Below are 23,247 nucleotides of genomic sequence, written 5' to 3'. Positions count from 1 at the left end.
CTGCTACAAGAACTTGTTCAAGTACAACAGTAGTAAACAACTCTTTATATGGCAATAATTCTTCCTCTACAGCCTATCCAGCAACATTCCAAACTCTACTACGCCATTCGCGATGGGTGTGGTCACTCGCGAGCAAGTTAATTAACTTGTCAGACAGCTATCAACTTCGCGTACTACCAGCTTCAATTACCTTCTAGTGTCTCAAGTGTAACTCTCTAAGGCATAAATAGTTCATCTCTTAATGAACGGGTTGGTTTCTTGGTGTCGTTTTATTTATGACGAATTGTAATGCAAACGCGACGAATTCTATTGCAAAACCGACTAATTCAACTACAAAACTGACGAATTCAATTGCAAAACTGACGAATTCAATTGCAAACGGGACGAATTCAATTGCAAAACTGACGAATTCAATTGCAAACGGGACGAATTCAATCGCAAAGGCGATGAGTTCAATTGCAAAAACCTGTAATAGACTACAGTATGGCTTCCATCTACCAGTGTATATTGCATCAAACTATTCGAATACAAGTGGTCGCCAGGTGCACCAAACTATTTTGAACACACATGTACGTGATTTGCTGTTGATATTGATCAGGGAGAGCAACTCACGGCAAACTATATAGCAATGTGTAAGTCAATAAATATAGTTTATTTAGTAACACTGTTAAATCGAGTCGGGTCATCCAGGTCCCATTATATTACTTTGTGTTAATCAAGAAAAAGGTCCTGCTTTACAGATTACTTGGGTCTGACCCCACTAAACTAAACGTCATAGTGTAGCCCTGCTTCTTTCATGAGCCACGCACACTTACGTAAATTACTGTCTGTAGACATGTGCTAAATTAAATGTGGACGTGTTACTACACGTCATAGCATATCCCTGCTTGTTTCGTGAGCCACGCCCACTTACGTAAATTACTGCCTGTAGACATATGGTAGCCACGCCCAATCATCAATCTGTAAGTATGCACGAATCCATGTCCATTATTGTCTGCAGGCTTAGGTAGAGCCACGCCCACCGATCAGTTGTTATTGTATGAGTCATAATCTAGTATAATAGTGCTGTGATTAACTCTTAAAGTATTGTAACTGGTTTTGTGAAAAGCAGGCTATTTTGTGGACATGAGCTTGCAAAAAAACTTCACAAACAAGCATAAGAAAAAATTAGGAATCAAGACACACGGTAGTGTGTCATGCGGCCCAAGAAGCCGGCGCGTAACACCCGTGAGTATATTGACAGGAAGAAAGAAAATGCAATTTTCGCACCTCCGTAGCTCTGTGCTGCCTTGATGAAACAAGACGATTTTTCCTGTGGACACTCCCTCCACCTTCAGCACTCCACATTCCAAATTAGAGCGAAATCGCTTCAAGCGTTCCCGAGATATACGACTTCAAAAATTGGCTTAGCTTCTTCGTTTTTTTTCTTCTTATTTTTCTTCCTCTTTTCGCACACTTACAAAAACTGCTATAAAACGCAAATGCCATATCCGATTTCCTTGAAATTTGGCACACAGAAGGGGGGTATAAAGGCACATCTCTGTACCAACTTTGGCTAGGATACGATAAACAGGAAAAGAGTTATGATCGATTATTCACGAAAAATAACACCAATATGTTGTCACGCCTACAGGGTAAACCGCGTATGGGAAGAAGCTGAAAATCGGTGGGTGAATAGGTTAACTATTGAACCTCAAACCTTTTGTGGTTTGAAAGAAATCGAGCTAAAACGCAGGAAGATACAATGAAAAAACCAACAGTGTGTAACAATTACGCAATCGAGATCAGATAATAAAAAAAACGACTACTTGCCACGCCTACCAGGTAAACCGCTAGGGCGAATGCTTTGAAAATCGCTGTATAGAAGGAGTAATCATCTTAGAAAGGCTCTTCAATGGTGTAGAAGAATCAGACTTAAAGCCACGGAGTTATAACACGAAATCCAACTTGGTGCAGTAAGTGCGAGATCTAGATCAAGACACACGGTAGTGTGTCGTGCGGCCCAAGAAGCCGGCGCGCCACACCCGTGAGTATATTGACAGGAAGAACGAAAACGTCATTTTCACACCTTTGCATCTCGGTGATCACTTATCTGATTGGAACCAAATTTGCTACACAGTTGCCCGCCAGCCAAGGGAGTCTACATTCCAAAGTTGAAGGAAATCGCTCCAGCCATTTCCGAGATACGAGCTGCCAAAGTTTCGTTTTTTTTTCTTCGTTTTTTTTCTTCTTCTTCGTCTTTTCGCACACTTGCAAAAATTGCTATAACAAGCAAACGCGTACTCCGATCGCCTTGAAATTTGGCACACAGAAAGGGAGTCCAACGGCGAATCCTAGCATCAAATTTGGTACAAATCCGATGAATGGTTAAGGAGTTATGACCGATTATTCGCGTAAAACAAGATCGATTTGTTGTCACGCCTACAGGGTAAACCGCTTCATGGAATGAGTTGAAAATTGCTATGTAGATGGAGTAACCATCGTAGGAGTGCCTTTTGGTGGTTTGAAAAGAATCGAGATAAAGACCACGGAGATATGACACAAAACCCAACCTGTGTCACAATTACGCGATCGATTTTTATGAATAAAAAAGTATTAGTTTTCACGCCTACTAGGCAAACCGCTTAGAGCAATGAGCTGAAAATCGGTGCATAACTGGAATAATCTTCATAGAAAGTCCTTGCAGTAGTACAGAAGAATCGGATTACAAACCACTGAGTTATGATTCGAAAGCCAACTCCGTGTAGCAAATGCGAGATCGAGATACTCTAATAGAACAGTCACCCTAATAGAGCATTCGGCTAATTTATTTACTCCATTATAGAATTTTATTACATCACAAGTTATTCTGTAGGGCAAACAGTTAATCTTATAGACAGTTCAGCAAGAAGACAATCACCATGTGGAGAGTTAAGCAAATATATCACTATAGAGATTCAGAACATTACAAGTCACACTGAAGAAAGTTCAGCTTTAAACAAGTCATGCACTGTGTAGAGAATTCAGCTACAATTAAGTCACTCTCTAGAGAATTCAGCTACACAGAATTCAGCTACACACAAGTCACTGTGGAGAGAGTTCATCTACAAACTAATTACCCTTTAGAGTGATCAGCTACAAACAAAACACTTTGCAGGGTGTTCAGCTGCAACAAATCAACCTTTAGAGCGATTAGCAATGAACAAATCAACACAAATCTACCTGTAGAGAGATAAGCTAGAAACAAATTACCCTGTAGAGAGTTCAGCTACAAATAATCACCCTGTAGAGACATCAGCTAGAAACTAGACACAATATAAGGAGTTCAGCTACAAGCAAATCACCCTGTAGAGAGTTCAGCTACAAACAAACCAACCTGTAGAGCTATCAGCTAGAAACAAATTACCCTGAAGCGAGGTCAGCTACAAAAATCACCCTGTAGAGATATCAGCTAGAAACAAATCACCCTAAAGAGAGGTCAGCTACAAAAAATCACCTTGTAGAGAAATCAACTACAAACAAAACACTTTGCAGAGAGTTCAGCTACAAACAAATCAACCTTTAGAGCGATCAGCAACAAACAAATCAACCTGTAGAGAGATAAGCTAGAAACAAATCACCCTGTAGAGAGTTCAGCTAAAACAAATCAATCTGCAGAGAGATCAGCTATGTACAAATCACCTTATAGATAGTTCAGCTACAAACAAATTACCTTGTAGAGAGATCGGCTACAAAAAAATCACCCTGCAGAGAGAACAGCTACACACACATCAACTTGTATAGAGATCAGCTACAAACTAGACACAAAGTAAGGAGTTCAGCTACAAACAAATCACCCTGTAGAGAGATCAGCTACAAACTAGACACAAAGTAAGGAGTTCAGCTACAAGCAAGTTACACTGTAGAGAGTTCATCTACAAGCAAATCAACCTGCAGAGCAATCAGCTAGAAACAAATCACCCTGAAGAGAGGTCAGCTACAAAAATCATCCTGTAGAGAGATCAGCTAGAAACAAATCACCCTGAAGAGAGGTCAGCTACAAAAAAATCACCCTGTAGAGAGATCAGCTAGAAACAAATCACCCTGAAGAGAGGTCAGCTACAAACAAAACACTTTGCAGAGAATTCAGCTACAAACAAATCAGCTTGTAGAGAGATCAGTTACACACAAATCAACCTGTAGAGAGATAAGCTAGAAACAAATCACCCTGTAGAGAGTTCAGCTACAAGCAAAACACCCTGCAGAGAGTTCAGCAACAAAGAAACCACCATGTAGAGAGTTCAGCTGCAAACAAATCACCTTATAGAGAGTTCAGCTACAAACAAATCACCCTGTAGAGAGATCAGCTAGAAACTAGAGACAGTGTAAGGAGTTCAGCTACAAGCAAATCACTCTTTAGTGAGTTCAGCTACAAACAAATCAACCTGCAGTGAGATCACCTACAAAAAAGCACCTTGTACAGAGTTCAGCTACAAACAAATTACCCTGTAGAGAGATCGGCTACAAACAAATCAACCTGTAGAAAGATCAGCTACACACAAATTAACTTGTAGAGAGATCAGCTACAAACAAATCACCCTGTAGAGAGATCAGCTACAAGCAAATCACCCTGTAGAGAGATCGGCCACAAACAAATCAACCTGTAGAAAGATCAGCTACACACAAATCAACTTGTAGAGAGATCAGCTACAAACAAATCACCCTGTAGAGAGATCAGCTACAAGCAAAACACCCTGCAGAGAGTTCAGCAACAAAGAAACCACCATGTAGAGAGTTCAGCTGCAAACAAATCACCTTATAGAGAGTTCAGCTACAAACAAATCACCCTGTAGATAGATCAGCTAGAAACTAGACACAATGTAAGGAGTTCAGCTACAAGCAAATCACTCTTTAGTGAGTTCAGCTACAAACAAATCAACCTGCAGTGAGATCACCTACAAAAAAGCACCTTGTACAGAGTTCAGCTACAAACAAATTACCCTGTAGATAGATCGGCTACAAACAAATCAACCTGTAGAAAGATCAGCTACACACAAATCAACTTGTAGAGAGATCAGCTACAAACAAATCACCCTGTAGCGAGATCAGCTAGAAACTACACACAATGTAAGGAGTTCAGCTACAAGTAAATCACCCTGCAGAGAGTTCAGCTAAAACAAATCAACCTGCAGAGATATCAGCTACAAATAAATCATATTATAGACAGTTCAGCTACAAACAAATTACCTTGCAGAGAGATCGGCTGCAAATTAATCAACCTGCAGAAAGATTAGCTACACACAAATCAACTTGTAGAGAGATCAGCTACAAACAAATCACCCTGTAGAGAGATCAGCTAGAAACTACACACAATGTAAGGAGTTCAGCTACAAGTAAATCACCCTGTAGAGAGTGCAGCTAAAACAAATCAACCTGCAGAGATATCAGCTACAAATAAATCACTTTATAGACAGTTCAGCTACAAACAAATCACCTTGTAGAGAGATCGGCTGCAAATTAATCAACCTGCAGAGAGATCAGCTACACACAAATCAACTTGTAGAGAGATCAGCTACAAACAAATCACCCTATAGAGAGATCAGCTAGAAACTAGATACAATGCAAGGAGTTCAGCTACAAGCAAAATCACCCTTTAGTGAGTTCAGCTACAAACAAATCAACCTGCAGTGAGATCACCCACAAAAACGCACTTGTACAGAGTTCAGTTACAAACAAATTACCCTGTAGAGAGATCAGGTAGAAGAATTCACCTTGTAGAGAGTTCAGCAACAAAGAAACCACCATGTAGAGAGTTCAGCTGGAAACAAATCACCCAGTAGAAAGATCAACTAGAAGAAGTTACCTTGTAGAGAGTTCAGTTACAAAGAAACCATCATATAGAGAGTTCAGCTACAAAGAAATTACCCCGTAGAGAGTTCAGCTAGAAGAAGTCACCTTGTAAAGAGTTCAGCTACAAAGAAACCATCATGTACAGAGTTCAGCTACAAAGAAACCACATGTACAGAATTCAACTACAAATAAATCACCCTGTATAGAGATCAGCTAGAAGAAGTTACCTTGTAGATAGTTCAGCTACAACAATCCACCCTGTAGAAAGATCAGCTAGAAGAAGTCACCTTGTAGAGTGTTCAGTTACAAAGAAACCATCATATAGAGAGTTCAGCTACAAAGAAATTACCCCGTAGAGAGTTCAGCTAGAAGAAGTCACCTTGTAAAGAGTTCAGCTACAAAGAAACCATCATGTACAGAGTTCAGCTACAAAGAAACCACATGTACAGAATTCAACTACAAATAAATCACCCTGTATAGAGATCAGCTAGAAGAAGTTACCTTGTAGATAGTTCAGCTACAACAATCCACCCTGTAGAAAGATCAGCTAGAAGAAGTCACCTTGTTGAGTGTTCAGTTACAAAGAAACCATCATGTAGAGAGTTCAGCTGCAAACAAATCACTCTGTAGAGAGTTCAGCTACAAAGAAACCGCCATGTAGAGAGTTCAGCCTCATACAAACCACCTTGTAGAGAATTCAACTACAACAAATCACCCTGTAGAGAAGAAGTTACCTTGTAGAGAGTTCAGCTACAAAGAAACCATCATGTAGGGAGTTCAGCTACAAAGAAACCACCATGTAGAGAGTTTAGCTGCAAACAAATCACCTGTGGAGAGTTCAGCTAGAAACAAATCACCCTGTAGAGAGATCAGCTGGACGAAGTCACCTTGTAGAGAGTTCAGCTACAAAGAAACCATCATGTAGATAGTTCAGCTGCAAACAAATCACCCTGCAGAGAGTTCAGCTACAAAAAAATCACCCTGTAGAGAGTTCAGCTAGACAAAGTCACCTTATAGAGAGTTCAGCTACAAAGAAACCATCATGTAGAGACAGGGCCGCCCAGAGAAATTAAGGGGCCCAGGGCAAAGAGTTAAAGTGGGGCCCTTCACCCAAGTTGTAAGGTGAAGACAAAAAAAAAAAAAAAAAAAAGGTCACAACCTGTTGGCAATGACAATAACTACCCATCACCAACCATATATCCTTATCTATAAGCTTGCTACACTGCTCCTCTGAAGAATACTGTGACTGCTCTATTAGAGTATTTAGATCTGACTGCTCTATTAGAGTATATCGATCTTTTAAACAGGTATTCAGGGGGCCCTTCATGGGGCCTCCTGGGGCCCCTTTCAGGCTGGGGCCCGGGGAAAAATGCCCCAGTTTCCCCCCCCTGTGGGTGGCCCTGTGTAGAGAGTTCGGCTACAAAGACACCACCATGTAGAGAGTTTAGCTGTAAACAAATCACCTGTAGAGAGTTCAGCTAGAAACAAAATACCCTGTAGAGAGACCAGCTAGAAGAGGTTACCTTGTAGAGAGTTCAGCTACAAAGAAACCATCCTGTATATAGTTCAGCTACATTTCAAGTCACCCAGTAGAGAGATCAGCTGCAAAAAAATATCCTGTGGGGCATAATGGGCATGTAATAAATATATGTATATAATTTGTATAATTACTAATAAAATCAAAAATAATTGAAGCACTAAAATTCTTCTTTTAAGTTCTTTTCTTCTTCCTGTAGTGAAGAAAAAAACACATGGGTTAAAAAAGCCCCAAAGCCAGCCATAGGCCGGCTTTGCAGTATACAAATACAAAAAGAAGTGATATCTAATCAAAAACAGCCAAGCTGTAAAAAAAGAGTGCGGCCCTGAGAAAGGCTATGGTGAAAAAAGATGTGAAATCCAAGGTGGCGGCCAAGAAATGGCTGTGATGGTAGGTTAATGGTAAAAAATTTAATAACGACAATTCAGGTGAATTTTGTGCCAAGACCAAGCGGCACCAAATTCACCTGAATTGTTGTTATTAAAATTTTTACCATTAACCTACCATCACAGCCATTTCTTGGCCGCCACCTTGGATTTCACATCTTTTCTCACCATAGCCTTGGGGACCGCACCTTTTTTTACAGCTTGGCTGTTTTTGATTAGATACTCTAATAGAGCAGTCATCCTAATCTAATCCAAAACAGCCAAGCTGTAAAAAAAGAGTGCGGCCCTGAGAAAGGCTATGGTGAAAAAAGATGTGAAATCCAAGGTGGCGGCCAAGAAATGGCTGTGATGGTAGGTTAATGGTAAAAAATTTAATAACGACAATTCAGGTGAATTTTGTGCCAAGACCAAGCGGCACCAAATTCACCTGAATTGTTGTTATTAAAATTTTTACCATTAACCTACCATCACAGCCATTTCTTGGCCGCCACCTTGGATTTCACATCTTTTCTCACCATAGCCTTTCTCAGGGCCGCACTCTTTTCTTACAGCTTGGCTGTTTTGGATTAGATTTCACTTCTTTTTGTATTTGTATACCCCAAAGCCGCCTATGGCTGGCTTTAGGGCTTTTTAACCTGTCATTTTTCTTTACTACAGGAAGAAGAAAAGATGAAGCAGGATGATTTCTTTGTAGCTGACCTCTCTGCAAGGTGATCCTTCTAGCTGATCTCTCTACCGGATGACTTGCTTGTAGCTGAACTCTCTACAGGGTGATTTGTTTGTAGCTGAACTCTCTACAAGGTAACTTCTTCTAGCTGATCTTTCTACAGGGTGATTTGTTTGTCTCTACAGGGCAATTTGTTTACAGCTGAACTCTCTACATGGTAGTTTCTTTGTAGCTGAACTCTCTACAATGTAACTTCTTCTAGCTGAACTCTTTACAGGGTAACTTGTTTCTAGCTGAACTCTCTACAGGGTGATTTGTTTGTAGCTGAACTCTCTACAAGGTAACTTCTTCTAGCTGATCTTTCTACAGGGTGATTTGTTTGTAGCTGAATTCTCTACAGGGCAATATGTTTGCAGCTGAACTCTCTACATGGTAGTTTCTTTGTAGCTGAACTCTCTACAATGTGACTTCTTCTAGCTGAACTCTCTACAGGGTGACTTGTTTCTAGCTGATCTCTCTACCGTGTAACTTGTTTCTAGCTGAACTCTCTACAGGTTGATTTGTTTGTAGCTGAACTCTCTACAATGTACCTTCTTCTAGCTGAACTCTCTACAGGGTGACTTGTTTGTAGTTGAACCCTCTACAGGGTGATTTGTTTGTAGCTGAACTCTCTACAAGGTAACTTCTTCTAGCTGATCTTTCTACAGGGTGATTTGTTTGTCTCTACAGGTCGATTTGTTTGTAGCTGAACTCTCTATATGGTAGTTTCTTTGTAGCTGAACTCTCTACAATGTAACTTCTTCTAGCTGAACTCTCTACAGGGTAACTTGTTTCTAGCTGAACTCTCTACAGGGTGATTTGTTTGTAGCTGAACTCTCTACAAGGTAACTTCTTCTAGATGATTTTTCTACAGGGTGATTTGTTTGTAGTTGAATTCTCTACAGGGCAATTTGTTTGCAGCTGAACTCTCTACATGGTAGTTTCTTTGTAGCTGAACTCTCTACAATGTAACTTCTTCTAGCTGAACTCTCTACAGTGTGACTTGTTTGTAGCTGAATCCTCTACAGGGTGATTTGTTTGTAGCTGAACTCTCTACAAGGTAACTTCTTCTAGCTGATCTTTCTACAGGGTGATTTGTTTGTAGCTGAATTCTCTACAGGGTAATTTGTTTGCAGCTGAACTCTGTACATGGTAGTAGCTGAACTCTCTACAATGTAACTTCTTCTAGCTGAACTCTCTACAGGGTGACTTGTTTCTAGCTGATCTTTCTACAGGGTGACTTGTTTCTAGCTGAACTCTCTACAGGGTGATTTGTTTGTAGCTGAACTCTTTGCATGATTGTTTCTTTGTAACTGAACTCTCTACAATGTGACTTCTTCTAGCTGATCTCTCTACAGGATGACTTGTTTCTAACTGAACTCTCTATAGTGTGATCTGTTCATAGCGGAACTTTCTACTGGGTGATTTGTTTGCAGCTAAACTCTTTGCATGATTGTTTCTTTGTAACTGAACTCTCTACAAGGTAACTTCTTCTAGCTGATCTCTCTACAGGGCAATTTGTTTGTAGCTGAATTCTCCACAGGGTGATTTATTTGAGCTGAACTCTCTACATGATGGCTTCTTTGTAGCTGAACTCTCTATTAGGTACCTTCTTCTAGCTGATCTGACTACAGGGTGACTTGTTTGTAGCTGAATTCCCTACAGAATAACTTGCAATGTAATATAACTGTGTAAATTATACATGCAGCTGAATGCTTTATTAGGGTGACTGTTCTATTAGAGTATCTCGATCTCGCATTTGCTGCACGTAGTTGCCTTTCGAATCATAACTCAGTGATTTGTAATCCGATTCTTCTGTACTACTGCAAGAACTTTCTATGATGATTATTCCAGCTACATACTGATTTTCAGTTCATTGCTCTAAGCGGTTTGCCTGGTAGATACGAAAACTAATAGTTTTTTATTCATAAAAATCGATCGCGTAATTTTGACACAGGTTGGGTTTTGTGTCATATCTCCATGGTCTTTATCCCGATTCCTTTCAAACCACAAAAAGGCACTCCTACGATGGTTGCTCCATATACATATCAATTTTCAATTGATTCCTCCAAGGGGTTTACCCTGTAGGCGTGACAGACCTTCGACCTTATTTTACGCAAATAATCGGTAATAACTCCGTGATGTTCATCGGATTCCTACCAAAGTTGGTACGGAGATCCGCCTTAATGAGCCCTTTCAATGTGCCAAATTTCAGCCCAATCCGAGCACGCATTCGTGTTTTATGGCGAATTTTGCCAAGTGTGCGAAATGAAGAAGATGAAGAAGAAAAAAAAAACGAAGAAATTAAAACGACATTTTGTTCGCTTGTATCTCGGAAATGGCTGGACCGATTTTCTTCAAATTTGGTATGTAGACTCCCCTAACTGGGCGGCACGTCTCTAGCAAATTTGGTTCCAATCAGATAAGGGATCACAGAGCTACATAGGTGTGAAAATTGCGTTTTCTTTCTTCATGTTAATATACTCACGGTGTGGCGCGCCGGCTTCTTGGGCCGCACGACACACTATCGTGTGTCTTGATAGAGCAGTCACCCTGAAGAGAATTCAAGAGATCAGCTAGAAACAAGTAACCTGTATAGAGATCAGCTAGAAACAAGTCACCCTGTAGAGAGATCAGCTACAAACAATTCACCCTGTAGAGAGATCAGTTAGAAAAATTTACCTTATAGGGAGTTCATGCAACTATAGTTCAGCTAGAAGAAATCACCTTGTAGAGTTCAGCTACAAAGAAACTACCATGTAGAGAGTTCAACTACAAACAAATCGCCCTGTAGAGAGATCAATAGAAGAAGTTACCTTGTAGAGAGTTCAGCTACAAAAAACCATCATGTAGAGAGTTCAGCTACAAACTAGTGACCTTGTAGAGACATCAGCTAAAATAAATTACCTCGTACAGAGTTCAGCTACAAAGAAACCATCATGTAGAGAGTTCAGCTGCAAACAAATCACCTGTAGAGAGTTCAGCTACAAACAAATCTCCCTGTAGAGACATCAGCTAGAAGAAGTTACCTTGTGGAGAGTTCAACTTCAAAGAAACCATCATGTAGAGAGTTCAGCTGCAAACAAATCACCTGTAGAGAGTTCAGCTACAAACAAATCTCCCTGTAGAGAGATCAGCTAGAAGAAGTTACCTTGTGGAGAGTTCAGCTTCAAAGAAACCATCATGTAGAGAGTTCAGCTGCAAACAAATCACCTGTAGAAAGTTCAGCTACAAACAAATCTCCCTGTAGAGAGATCAGCTAGAAGAAGTCACCTTGTAGAGAGTTCAGATACAAAGAAACTACCATATAGAGAGTTCAGCTACAAACTAGTGACCTTGTAGAGACATCAGTTACCTTGTAGAGAGTTCTGCTACAAAGAAACCATCATGTAGAGAGTTCAGCTGCAAACAAATCTCCCTGTAGAAAGATCAGCTAGAAAAAGTCACCTTGTAGAGAGTTCAGTTACAAAGAAACCCTCATGTAGAGAGTTCAGCTGCAAATAAATCACCTGTAGAGAGTTCAGCTACAAACAAATCTCCCTGTAGAGAGATCAGCTAGAAAAAGTTTCTTGTAGAGAGTTCAGCTACAAACAAATCACCCTGTAGAAAGATCAGCTAGAAGAAGTTACCTTGTGGAGAGTTCAGTTACAAAGAAACCATCATGTAGAGAGTTCAGCTGCAAACAAATCACCTGTAGAGAGTTTAGCTACAAACAAATCTCCCTGTAGAGAGATCAGATAGACGAAGTTACCTTGTAGAGAGTTCAGCTACAAAGAAACCATCATGTAGAGAGTTCAGCTGCAAACAAATCACCCTGTAGAAAGATCAGCTAGAAGGAGTCACCTTGTAGAGAGTTCAGTTACAAAGAAATCATCATGTAGAGAGTTCAGCTACAAACTAGTGACCTTGTAGAGACATCAGCTAAAAGAAATTACCTCGTACAGAGTTCAGCTACAAAGAAACCATCATGTAGAGAGTTCAGCTGCAAACAAATCACCTGTAGAGAGTTCAGCTACAAACAAATCTCCCTGTAGAGACATCAGCTAGAAGAAGTTTCCTTGTAGAGAATTCAGCTGCAAACAAATCACCCTCTAGAAAGATCAGCTAGAAGAAGTCACCTTGTAGAGAGTTCAGTTACAAAGAAACCATCATGTAGAGAGTTCAGCTGCAAACAAATCTCCCTGTAGAAAGATCAGCTAGAAGAAGTCACCTTTTAAAGAGTTCAGCTACAAAGAACCATCATGTAGAGAGTTCAGCTGCAAACAAATCACCTGTAGAGAGTTCAGCTACAAACAAATCTCCCTGTAGAAAGATCAGCTAGAAGAAGTTACCTTGTGGAGAGTTCAGCTACAAAGAAACCATCATGTAGAGAGTTCAGCTGCAAAGAAATCACCCTGTAGAGAGATCAGCTAGAAGAAATTACCTTGTAGAGAGTTCAGTTACACAGAAACAGCCATGTAGAGAGTTCAGCTTCAAAGAAATCACCCTGTAGAAAACTCAGCCACAAACAAATTGCCCTGTAGAAAGATCAGTTGGAAGAAGTTACCTTGTAGAGAGTTCAGCTACAAAGAAACCATTCTGTAAAGAGCTCAGCTGCAAACAAATCACCTGCACAGAATTCAGCTACAAACAAATCACCCTGTAGAGAGATCAGCTAGAAGAAGTTACCTTGTAGATAGTTCAGCTACAAACAAATCACCCTGTAGAGAGATCAGCTAGAAGAAGTTACCTTGTAGATTATTCAGCTACTAACAATTCACCCTGTAGAGAGGGCAGCAAGAAGAAGTCACCTTGTAGAGTGTTCAGTTACAAAGAAACCACCATGGAGAGTTCTGTAATAAATATATGTATTATATATATAATTTGTACATTTACTGATAAAATCAGAAATATTTAAAGTACAACTGCTTCATCTTTTCTTCTTCCTGTGGTAAAGAAAAAAAAGACAGGTTAAAAAAGTTCCAAAGCCGCTACAAATACAAAAAGAAATGAAATCTAATCCAAAACAGCCAAGCTGTAAAAAAACAGTGTGGCCCTCAAAAAGGCTATGGTGAAAAAAGATGTGAAATCCAAGGTGGCGGCCAAGAAATGGCTGTGATGGTAGGTTAATGGTAAAAATTTTAATAACGGCAATTTAGGTGAATTTATTGCCAAGACCAAGCGGCACAAAAATTCACCCGAATTGTCGTTATTAAAATTTTTACCATTAACTTACCATCACAGCCATTTCTTGGCTGCCACCTTGGATTTCACATCTTTTTTCACCATAGCCTTTTTGAGGGCCGCACTGTTTTTTTACAGCTTGGCTGTTTTGGATTAGATTTTAAATTAGAGTAGGGACAGTGTATACGCTGCAATAAAAAGTCCTGAAACAAGCTGGATCAGAGTAGTACGTAATGTCCAAATACTGTAAAACAATAAGGAGTGAATATCCCTACTGTGCATTGAGTGTAGCACAGTAGAGATATTCACTTCTTATTGTTTTACAGTATTTGGACATTACATACTACTCTGATCCAGCTGGTTTCAGGACTTTTTATTGCAGCATATACACTGTCCCTACTCTAATTTAAAATTCCTAATTTTTTCTTATCCTTGTTTTATGCAAATAATCGGTCAAAACTCTGTGATGTTCATCAGATTCCTACTAAACGTGGGATTGAGATCCGCTTTAATGAGCCCTTTACATGTGTCAATTGCAGTCCGATTGGAGTATGCATTGGTGTTTTATGGCAAATTTTACAAAGTGTGCGAAACTAAGAAAAAAAACCCAAGAAATTAAAATGAAATTTTAGCCGCTCGTATCTCAGAAATGTGCTGAAGTGATTTCTTCCAATTTGGTATGTAGACTTTCCTTGCTGGCGGGCACTTTTGTAGCAAGTTTGGTTTCAATCAGATAAGAGATCACAGAGTTACATATGTGTGAAAATTGCAATTTCTTTCTTCCTGTCAATATACTCATGGTGTGACGCGCCAGCTTCTTGGGCCACACGACACACCGCCATGTGTCTTGATACAGGTGGCAGTAGTAGGGGTAATGGGAAAGAGAGGTGAGTGGGCAATAAAAAGGAGCAAGAAATGAAGGAAAAGTGAGTAAAATTTCAATATGAGGCCAGTGAAGGCAACTACATCTTTGAATAGCAACCAATTCAACAGTAATTTTTTGGCACACTATATATGTTCTTGTGCTTGTAAATATAAAAAGGCATGCCTGCATTGGTTAAACTGTTCACAAACTGGCTTTCTAAATGCATATTGATAGCATATTATTCTTTTGAATGCATTCAGTATTATTATGATCATGATTTCAATTATGATTGGGTATTGGATAGACAGCGTATAAGGTAGAGCTAAAGGTCTAAAAATTTAGACCATTACATTTGACACATGTGTAATATCATACATCATCACTACAACGATGATGCAACACTGTGCTTACCAGCATATTGTATCAGAGCTGGTTTGCTAATAATACTACCCACTTCATTGGACAATACACAACGATATACTACTCCCTGCACAGTAGCATCTATTCCTTGAATAATGTCAGTAATTTCCAATGTTCCATTGTCATGTATAATATGAGTACTATCCACTGGTAATAATACCCCATCACGATACCACATCACCGTGACATTTGTAGCTGATTCTTCAAAACTACAGGGGAATGACTCTGAGACATTTATACCAGGAAATACAACTCTATCCTCTGGTTCCATAATGAATCGTAAAGCTGTAAGAAACAAGCAAAGATAACTTCAGCATTAAATGCGGTATTGATTACAGATATATGTATAGTGGACATCAAATACACTATCGTACAGTATGGTAGCACTGGATATTAGGGATCATAATGGTTTGTACTTATAATATTGACCAAAAGCCAGCCTCACAATACCTTCATTGTACCTTGGCAGTATTGGTTAGGTATAAGCAAGCCAAAAAGTGTCTTTGGTGTGACACAAAACACTTCTATTCAGTTACTATGAAATTATAATTTAGTGGATTTTCTATTGACTGACTACAGTAACTAATTACCTGATGCTTTCAGATGAGTGTAACTCAATAGTGGCTAGGGCTAATAGCTTGATTTTCTCACAGACACTGTAGTATGGATAATGCATGCAACATGGACTTACCTTTGTCCTCCTTCTTTTTGTCATGTTTATACCAGGAATCGTCCATATTTTCTGTACTGACTGGATTGATTGCTAAGGCACTTTTCATACTATTCTCCATTTATAATGCTGTGTAAAGGGCTGAAAATCAAGGGAATAGCCAGGAATGTTCAGATGGCTTGGATGAACCCCCTTTCAGAGCAGAAAATACAATTTTTAAAATTATAATTCACACCAAACTTATAGCCTTGGAGCTCTCTAGCAGTTACTTGTACACTAAGACGGATATGCACTACTCTGAAGGTCACATCGCATTAATGCTGAGTATTACATCATGTGATCAACTGTGTATGTGATGCACAGTGGAATAGTGAAGGACCAAGTGAGCCTGTGTTTTAATTACCGTTGTAACTGTTGCTTTTTGAAGTACAGTTGGCGAACAATAAATCACAGTTCACATGACAATAAAGTACAGTTTTTGTTTGATGCCACCCATGCAAAGTTCTATGAAGGCATTTAACCAAATAACAACGTAGCAGGCCTCACAGGGTACCAGGAATAGCATATCCCTTCCGAGTTTAAAGAGAAGTGTCCCCTTCATACATGTATGAAAATAAAGAGCAATCTTGAGGCTTTGTCTGGAGAAAATTTCCAAAGGTTTCAGGAAACCTCTTTGGATTTTACACACTACTTGAAACATTAAGAAATTGAAACTTAAGTTTCCAGAATCTGGAATCTATCGTAGAATAGGACACATTTTAAACTTTCATCTTAGTTAATAATAGTTTCTTACATAATAGTGACACTTATAGCATTATTTAGAATTATGATTTTGGCGACTAGAAGATCGAGATCATAAGCATTCAGGCAATATAAACTACTCTGATATAACAGTCACTTAGCTGTAGTAGAAACTCCTTTTCAAAATTCCTGTGTACACCCCTGATCCTTCCACCAGAGGCATGCTGTCACATTACACTTGATAAACAAACATGATCAAATCCACTATTTGAAGGGGTAAAAACTGTATATCTCAGTTAGAATGATGCTAAGCTACATGCAAAGTGATTGACAAATACAGTATAGTAGTATTGTACATTAGGGATCACAGAAGTTTACACTTTCTCAAAATAATAGACCAGAAATCAGCCTCCTAATACCTTCATGGTGCCTTGGTAGTATTGGTTATGTATAACCAAGATGTATAACCAAGCCCAAAAGAGAAACTTTACATAGTAAATAGTAATCTCAAAATTTTAAATGTTAATTTCCAGTCAATTTGAAATAAGGTTCCCAATCTACATGAACTAACTAATTCTGAAAACCCTGGCATAATCATTGGTACAGAGACTTGGCTTACACTTGACATTTTAAGTAGCATAATATTTCTCCCTGGATTAAACTATACAATATATAGAAAAGATAGATATGATGGGTATGGAGGTGTCTTAAGATATAGTTATATCCCGGTACGAGGGTGATATCATTGTTATTACACAAGACCGAGGCGGAGCCGAGGGCGAGTGTAATAACAATGATATCATCCGAGTATACGGGATATAACTGTTTTATATCCCAGTGCGTGGGAGTGTGCAGAAGTTTACGGATAATAAATTAAGTTCCGGTTTGAGTTCCTGTCACTGTGCTCAAGATTTCGTCCGAATTGTGTGGAGATTCTACTTTGTAGCTACAAGAGAGACCTTACATACTGCCTACAAACTGTAGGGAAGGGCGGTGTTATGAAGCAGCGGTTCCAGGTACGATTCGCCTTCGTCATAAATTGGTATGGTGGTGTCACGTGGTGTGCAAGAGAAAAATAAAGACCAACAACTGGCTACCATAGTCCAAGATAGAACGATGAAGCTAGAGGAAGTTAGTTCTTCACCATACTGACCGTTGGGAGTGATTGCTGGAGCGAAAATCGTCACGGACTATTTTTGACATTTGTTAAACTATCACGGTATTGGTAACTTGTATGTTATTGTGTAAAGGATTAACAGTTTTCTTGTAAGATTTAGGTAGTTTTAAGTGCTGTATTAGTGTGTTTTGTATCAATATTTCCTTATTTGGCTCTTTGTTCCATTGGTAAACAATGCCATTCGTGATTATTATGATGTCACGAAAGAGACTGAGTGGCTCCACAACAGGGTGATAAGTTAGTTATCACTGGGTGATAACTAATATATCATACAGTAGCAGCGCCGCTCTGTCTAGCTGTATGGTAGTTATAACCCAGCGCGACGCTTTGATACTCCCACGCACTGGGGTTTAATAGCTGTTACACAACACTTATCATCTTGTGAGGTAGTACTGCAGCAGTTCTCTTGTGAAATCTTATGGGTTCAATTTAAACTCCCAATGGTTGTACGTATGTTATTGGAAGATTTTACCAAACCAACTTGGGCTCAAACCAACCATTAGAAGAGTTGGAAACATCTCTAAATTTAATAGAAAAAATGTTTAGAAATGCTGTGGTTTGGCTTGCTGGTGATTTTAATCATCTGGACAGATTTAAAATTATCGAGCAATGCAATGCACGGCTCTGCTCAAAACAATCTCTTGGATATTATTCAAGACCATGGATTCTACCAAATGGTGAACTCTCCAACTCAAAATAAAAACATACTAGATCTCTTTTTACCAATACTTCATCTACTGTAGAAGAATGCAAGTGGTCTAAGTGATCATGAAGCTGTTTCAGTCTTAACAAAAAGTATACCAACAGTGCAGAAACATCAATGAAGAAAAATTTATCTATAAATAACAGGGCTCCATGGGAGTTAATCAAAACAGAACTCCACTCAATGTTACTTCCACTACTATCATCTAGTAGTTACTCAAATGTTAATTAATTATGGTCTTCATTTAAAGAGTGTTGTCTATTACTGTGAGACAAGTACATTCCCTGCAAACTAGTCAGGAAGCGTTCTAGCCTTCCTTGGATTACACCTACGTACCATCAAAAGACTAATAAAGGCACGTAATAAGCTTCATCACTAGTTTAAATAAACAAACTATTCTGAAATATTTCAACAATTTAAGAAATTAAAACATTATATTCAAAGAGAATTGCGAACTGTGTATTATCATTACATCAATGGGATAATATTACACAATACAGGAAACCACTCCACTACAGTCAATAAAATGTTTTGGTCTTTTGTTAAACTCCTTAGGAAGGAAAACATCAACATTCCTACAGTGTTGGATGGTAATGTTGAAGTACCACAACGTTTGGGCAAGACAGAATTACTGAGTAAACAATTCAAATCTGTATTTACACAAGACCCAAATTCCAGCTTACCTGATAAAGGTCCTAGTCTGCATCCCAATGTTCATTCTTTTAACATCACTGAAGGAGGGGTGTTTAAACTTGTTTTTACTTTGAATATATTCACAAGGCTTGTGGACCTGATCAAAATCTTCAATGGGACAGCTTAGAAATAGAAGAACTATGAAGAACTATGATAAGGCTGCAGTTACTTTACAGGATCATGAATAACCTATCCAACTCCTATTACCTATATTGACCCTCCATACCCAAACACTTGATTTCATCATCATCAACGTCTTTTTCTACCCTTTTGTTGAACAAACATTTACAAGCATTCATTCTTCTCCAACTCAATTTCAATTATGGAATAATTTACCTCAATTATATAGTCAAATCTGAAAATTATGGTAGTTTTTAAAAATAATTTACATGCACACGTACATCAATGATACACATTTGAAATTGTAGTTTTGCTCTTAATCATACACATTTGTAATTATAGTTTAGTTTGTGTTTTGTACTACTTATTGTAGTTATAATTTTTGATTCTTTTCTTTCCCTTTTTCTGTGTATAATTATCTTCTGTACAGAAGTTTTACACAGTGTAAGGATAATAAAAAGTTTCTTCAGTTTGACCCAAAACATTTCAAATAGGGTGCTACAAAATTTAAAATTCTGTCATGGCTGAAAGAGGGATTAAAAGTCCACTAGTAGCTAGTATATCTTCAGGCATAGGCAACCTCCCTTTTCTAATTTGTCATGGGTATAAACTGAAAAAGGGATTAGATGCCCACTAGTATATCTTCAGATATAGGCAACCTCCATTTTTTCACAATTTATTTATTTCTATGATTTCTAATTGAACTTAAAATTCCTAATTTTTCCTTGCACTTGTAGTAGAAGATATCAATCACTGGATACCTATGTAGTGAAAGTATACAATTATCAAGACACACAGTAGTGTGTCATGTGGCTCAGGAAGCCAACTCATCACACCAGTGTGTATACTGACAGGAATAACAAAAGCGTAAATGAACATAGCTCCGTACTACCTTATGAAAAAAGACAAGTTTTGCTGTGGAAGTGCCCTTCACCACATACCAAATTTGAGAAAAATCACTTTAAGCATTCCCAAGATACAAGCCTTCAAATATCAGCTTAATCTCTTCATTTGTGACCTGCTGAGCGAAATCTCGACTGTTTTTGAGATAAATGCCATTAAAAATACATTGGATAAAAAATGCGTGTTACATTAATAATCTTATGCATGTTTTAATTGCTTCAGTAAACAGTGAAGGAAGACTAGAATTGAAATATCTAATATACGAATGAATGTACCTCTTCATGGAGAGTAAGAATACCTTTGTTTCATTTTTGTACCATGAAGCAAACGTGAGTTACGTGCTTTTGATCACGTTGTGGTAAAATGAGACTTTATCATTGTCGTTTCTAAGTTTGAACAACTTTCTTGCTTAATAGCATGGGTGTATTAAGCCAAAACTATATCTTGATGAATGCCCCAGTTCATGGTGAATAGAATGACACAAGTCCCAAATCTGTAGTCCATTGCATTTGAGACATATCAAGACACACGGTAGTGTGTCGTGCGGCCCAAGAAGCCGGCGCGCCACACCGTGAGTATATTGACAGGAAGAACGAAAACGTCATTTTCACACCTTTGTATCTCGGTGATCACTTATCTGATTGGAACCAAATTTGCTACACAGTTGCCCGCCAGCCAAGGGAGTCTACATTCCAAATTTGAAGGAAATCGCTCTAGCCATTTCCGAGATACGAGCTGCCAAAGTTTCGTTTTTTTTTCTTCGTTTTTTTTTTCTTCTTCTTCGTCTTTTCGCACACTTGCAAAAATTGCTGTAACTCGCAAACGCGTACTCCGATCGCCTTGAAATTTGGCACACAGAAAGGGAGTCCAAAGGCGAATCCTAGCATCAAATTTGGTACAAATCCGATGAATGGTTCAGGAGTTATGACCGATTATTCGCGTAAAACAAGATCGATTTGTTGTCACGCCTACAGGGTAAACCGCTTCATGGAATGAGTTGAAAATTGCTATGTAGATGGAGTAACCATCGTAGGAGTGCCTTTTGGTGGTTTGAAAGGAATCGAGATAAAGACCATGGAGATATGACACAAAACCCAACCTGTGTCACAATTACGCGATCGATTTTTTATAAATATAAAAGTATTAGTTTTCACGCCTACTAGGCAAACCGCTTAGAGCAATGAGCTGAAAATAGGTGTATAGCTGGAATAATCTTCATTGAAAGTCCTTGCAGTAGTACAGAAGAATCGGATTACAAACCACTGAGTTATGATTCGAAAGCCAACTCCGTGTAGCAAATGCGAGATCGAGATACTCTAATAGAACAGTCACCCTAATAGAGCATTTGGCTAATTTATTTATTCCATTATAGAATTTTATTACATCACAAGTTATTCTGTAGGGAGTTCAGCTGCAAACAGTTAATCTTATAGACAGTTCAGCAAGAAGACAGTCACCATGTGGAGAGTTAAGCAAATATATCACTATAGAGATTCAGAACATTACAAGTCACACTGAAGAAAGTTCAGCTATAAACAAGTCATGCACTGTGTAGAGAATTCAGCTACAATTAAGTCACTCTCTAGAGAATTCAGTTACACATAATTCAGCTACACACAAGTCACTGTGGAGAGAGTACAGCTACAAACAAATTACCCTTTAGAGTGATCAGCTACAAACAAAAAACACTTTGCAGGGTGTTCAGCTGCAACAAATCAACCTTTAGAGCGATCAGCAATGAACAAATCAACACAAATCTACCTGTAGAGAGATAAGCTAGAAACAAATCACCCTGTAGAGAGTTCAGCTACAAAAAATCACCCTGTAGAGACATCAGCTAGAAACTAGACACAATGTAAGGAGTTCAGCTACAAGCAATCACCCTGTAGAGAGTTCAGCTAAAACAAATCAACCTGCAGAGAGATCAGCTACAGACAAATCACCTTATAGAGAGTTTAGCTACAAACAGATTACATGTAGAGAGATCGGCTACAAACAAATCAACCTGCAGAGAGATCAGCTACAGACAAATCACCTTATAGAGGGTTTAGCTACAAACAGATTACATGTAGAGAGATCGGCTACAAACAAATCAACATGCAGAGAGATCAGCTACACACAAATCAACTTGTAGAGAGATCAGCTAAAACAAATCAACCTGCAGAGAGATCAGCTACAAACAAATCACCTTATAGATAGTTCAGCTACAAACAAATTACCTTGTAGAGAGATCGGCTACAAACAAATCAACCTGCAGAGTGATCAGCTACACACAATTCAACTTGTAGAGAGATCAGCTACAAACAAATCACCCTGTAGAGAGATCAGCTAGAAACTAGACACAATGTAAGGAGTTCAGCTACAAGCAAATCACCCTGTAGAGAGTTCAGCTACAAACAAACCAACCTGTAGAGCGATCAGCTAGAAACAAATCACCCTGAAGAGAGGTCAGCTACAAAAAATCACCTTGTAGAGAGATCAACTACAAACAAATCAACCTTTAGAGCGATCAGAAACAAACAAATCAACCTGTAGAGAGATCATCTAGAAACAAATCAACCTGCAGAGTTATCAGCTACAAACAAATCAGCTTGTAGAGAGATCAGTTACACACAAATCAACCTGTACAGAGATAAGCTAAAAACAAATCAGAGTTCAGCTAAAACAAATCAATCTGCAGAGAGATTAGCTACATACAAATCATCTTATAGATAGTTCAGCTACAAACAAATTACCTTGTAGAGAGATCGGCTACAAACAAATCACCCTGCAGAGAGATCAGCTACACACAAATCAACTTGTATAGAGATCAGCTACAAACAAATCACCCTGTAGAGAGATCAGATAGAAACTACACACAATGTAAGGAGTTCAGCTACAAACAAATCACCCTGTAGAGAGATCAGCTACAAACTAGACACAAAGTAAGGAGTTCAGCTACAAGCAAGTTACCCTGTAGAGAGTTCATCTACAAGCAAATCAACCTACAGAGCAATCAGCTAGAAACAAATCACCCTGAAGAGAGGTCAGCTACAAAAAATCACCCTGTAGAGAGATCAGCTAGAAACAAATCACCCTGAAGAGAGGTCAGCTACAAAAAAATCACTCTGTAGAGAGATCAGCTAGAAACAAATCACCCTGAAGAGAGGTCAGCTACAAACAAAACACTTTGCAGAGAATTCAACTACAAACAAATCAGCTTGTAGAGAGATCAGTTACACACAAATCAACCTGTAGAGAGATAAGCTAGAAACAAATCACCCTGTAGAGAGTTCAGCTACAAGCAAAACACCCTGTAGAGAGTTCAGCAACAAAGAAACCACCATGTAGAGAGTTCAACTGCAAACAAATCACC

General features: G+C 38.8%; 1 protein-coding gene across 4 annotated transcripts in view; it reads right to left on the bottom strand.

Annotated features, from left to right (window-relative positions):
* LOC136261316 (cell adhesion molecule-related/down-regulated by oncogenes-like) overlaps positions 1 to 23,247 on the bottom strand; it is a 78,991-nt gene that overhangs the window by 48,187 nt on the left and 7,557 nt on the right. For all 4 annotated transcript variants that reach the window (XM_066055302.1, XM_066055299.1, XM_066055301.1 and 1 more), the window contains one exon: positions 14,877 to 15,170. In XM_066055302.1, coding sequence (XP_065911374.1) covers positions 14,877 to 15,170 — 294 coding nt within the window. The remainder of the gene's footprint in view (positions 1 to 14,876; positions 15,171 to 23,247) is intronic.

Source organism: Dysidea avara, chromosome 7, assembly GCF_963678975.1.
Source record: "Dysidea avara chromosome 7, odDysAvar1.4, whole genome shotgun sequence".
Lineage (NCBI taxonomy): Eukaryota > Metazoa > Porifera > Demospongiae > Dictyoceratida > Dysideidae > Dysidea > Dysidea avara.
This window is presented reverse-complemented; position numbering and strand designations above follow the sequence as displayed.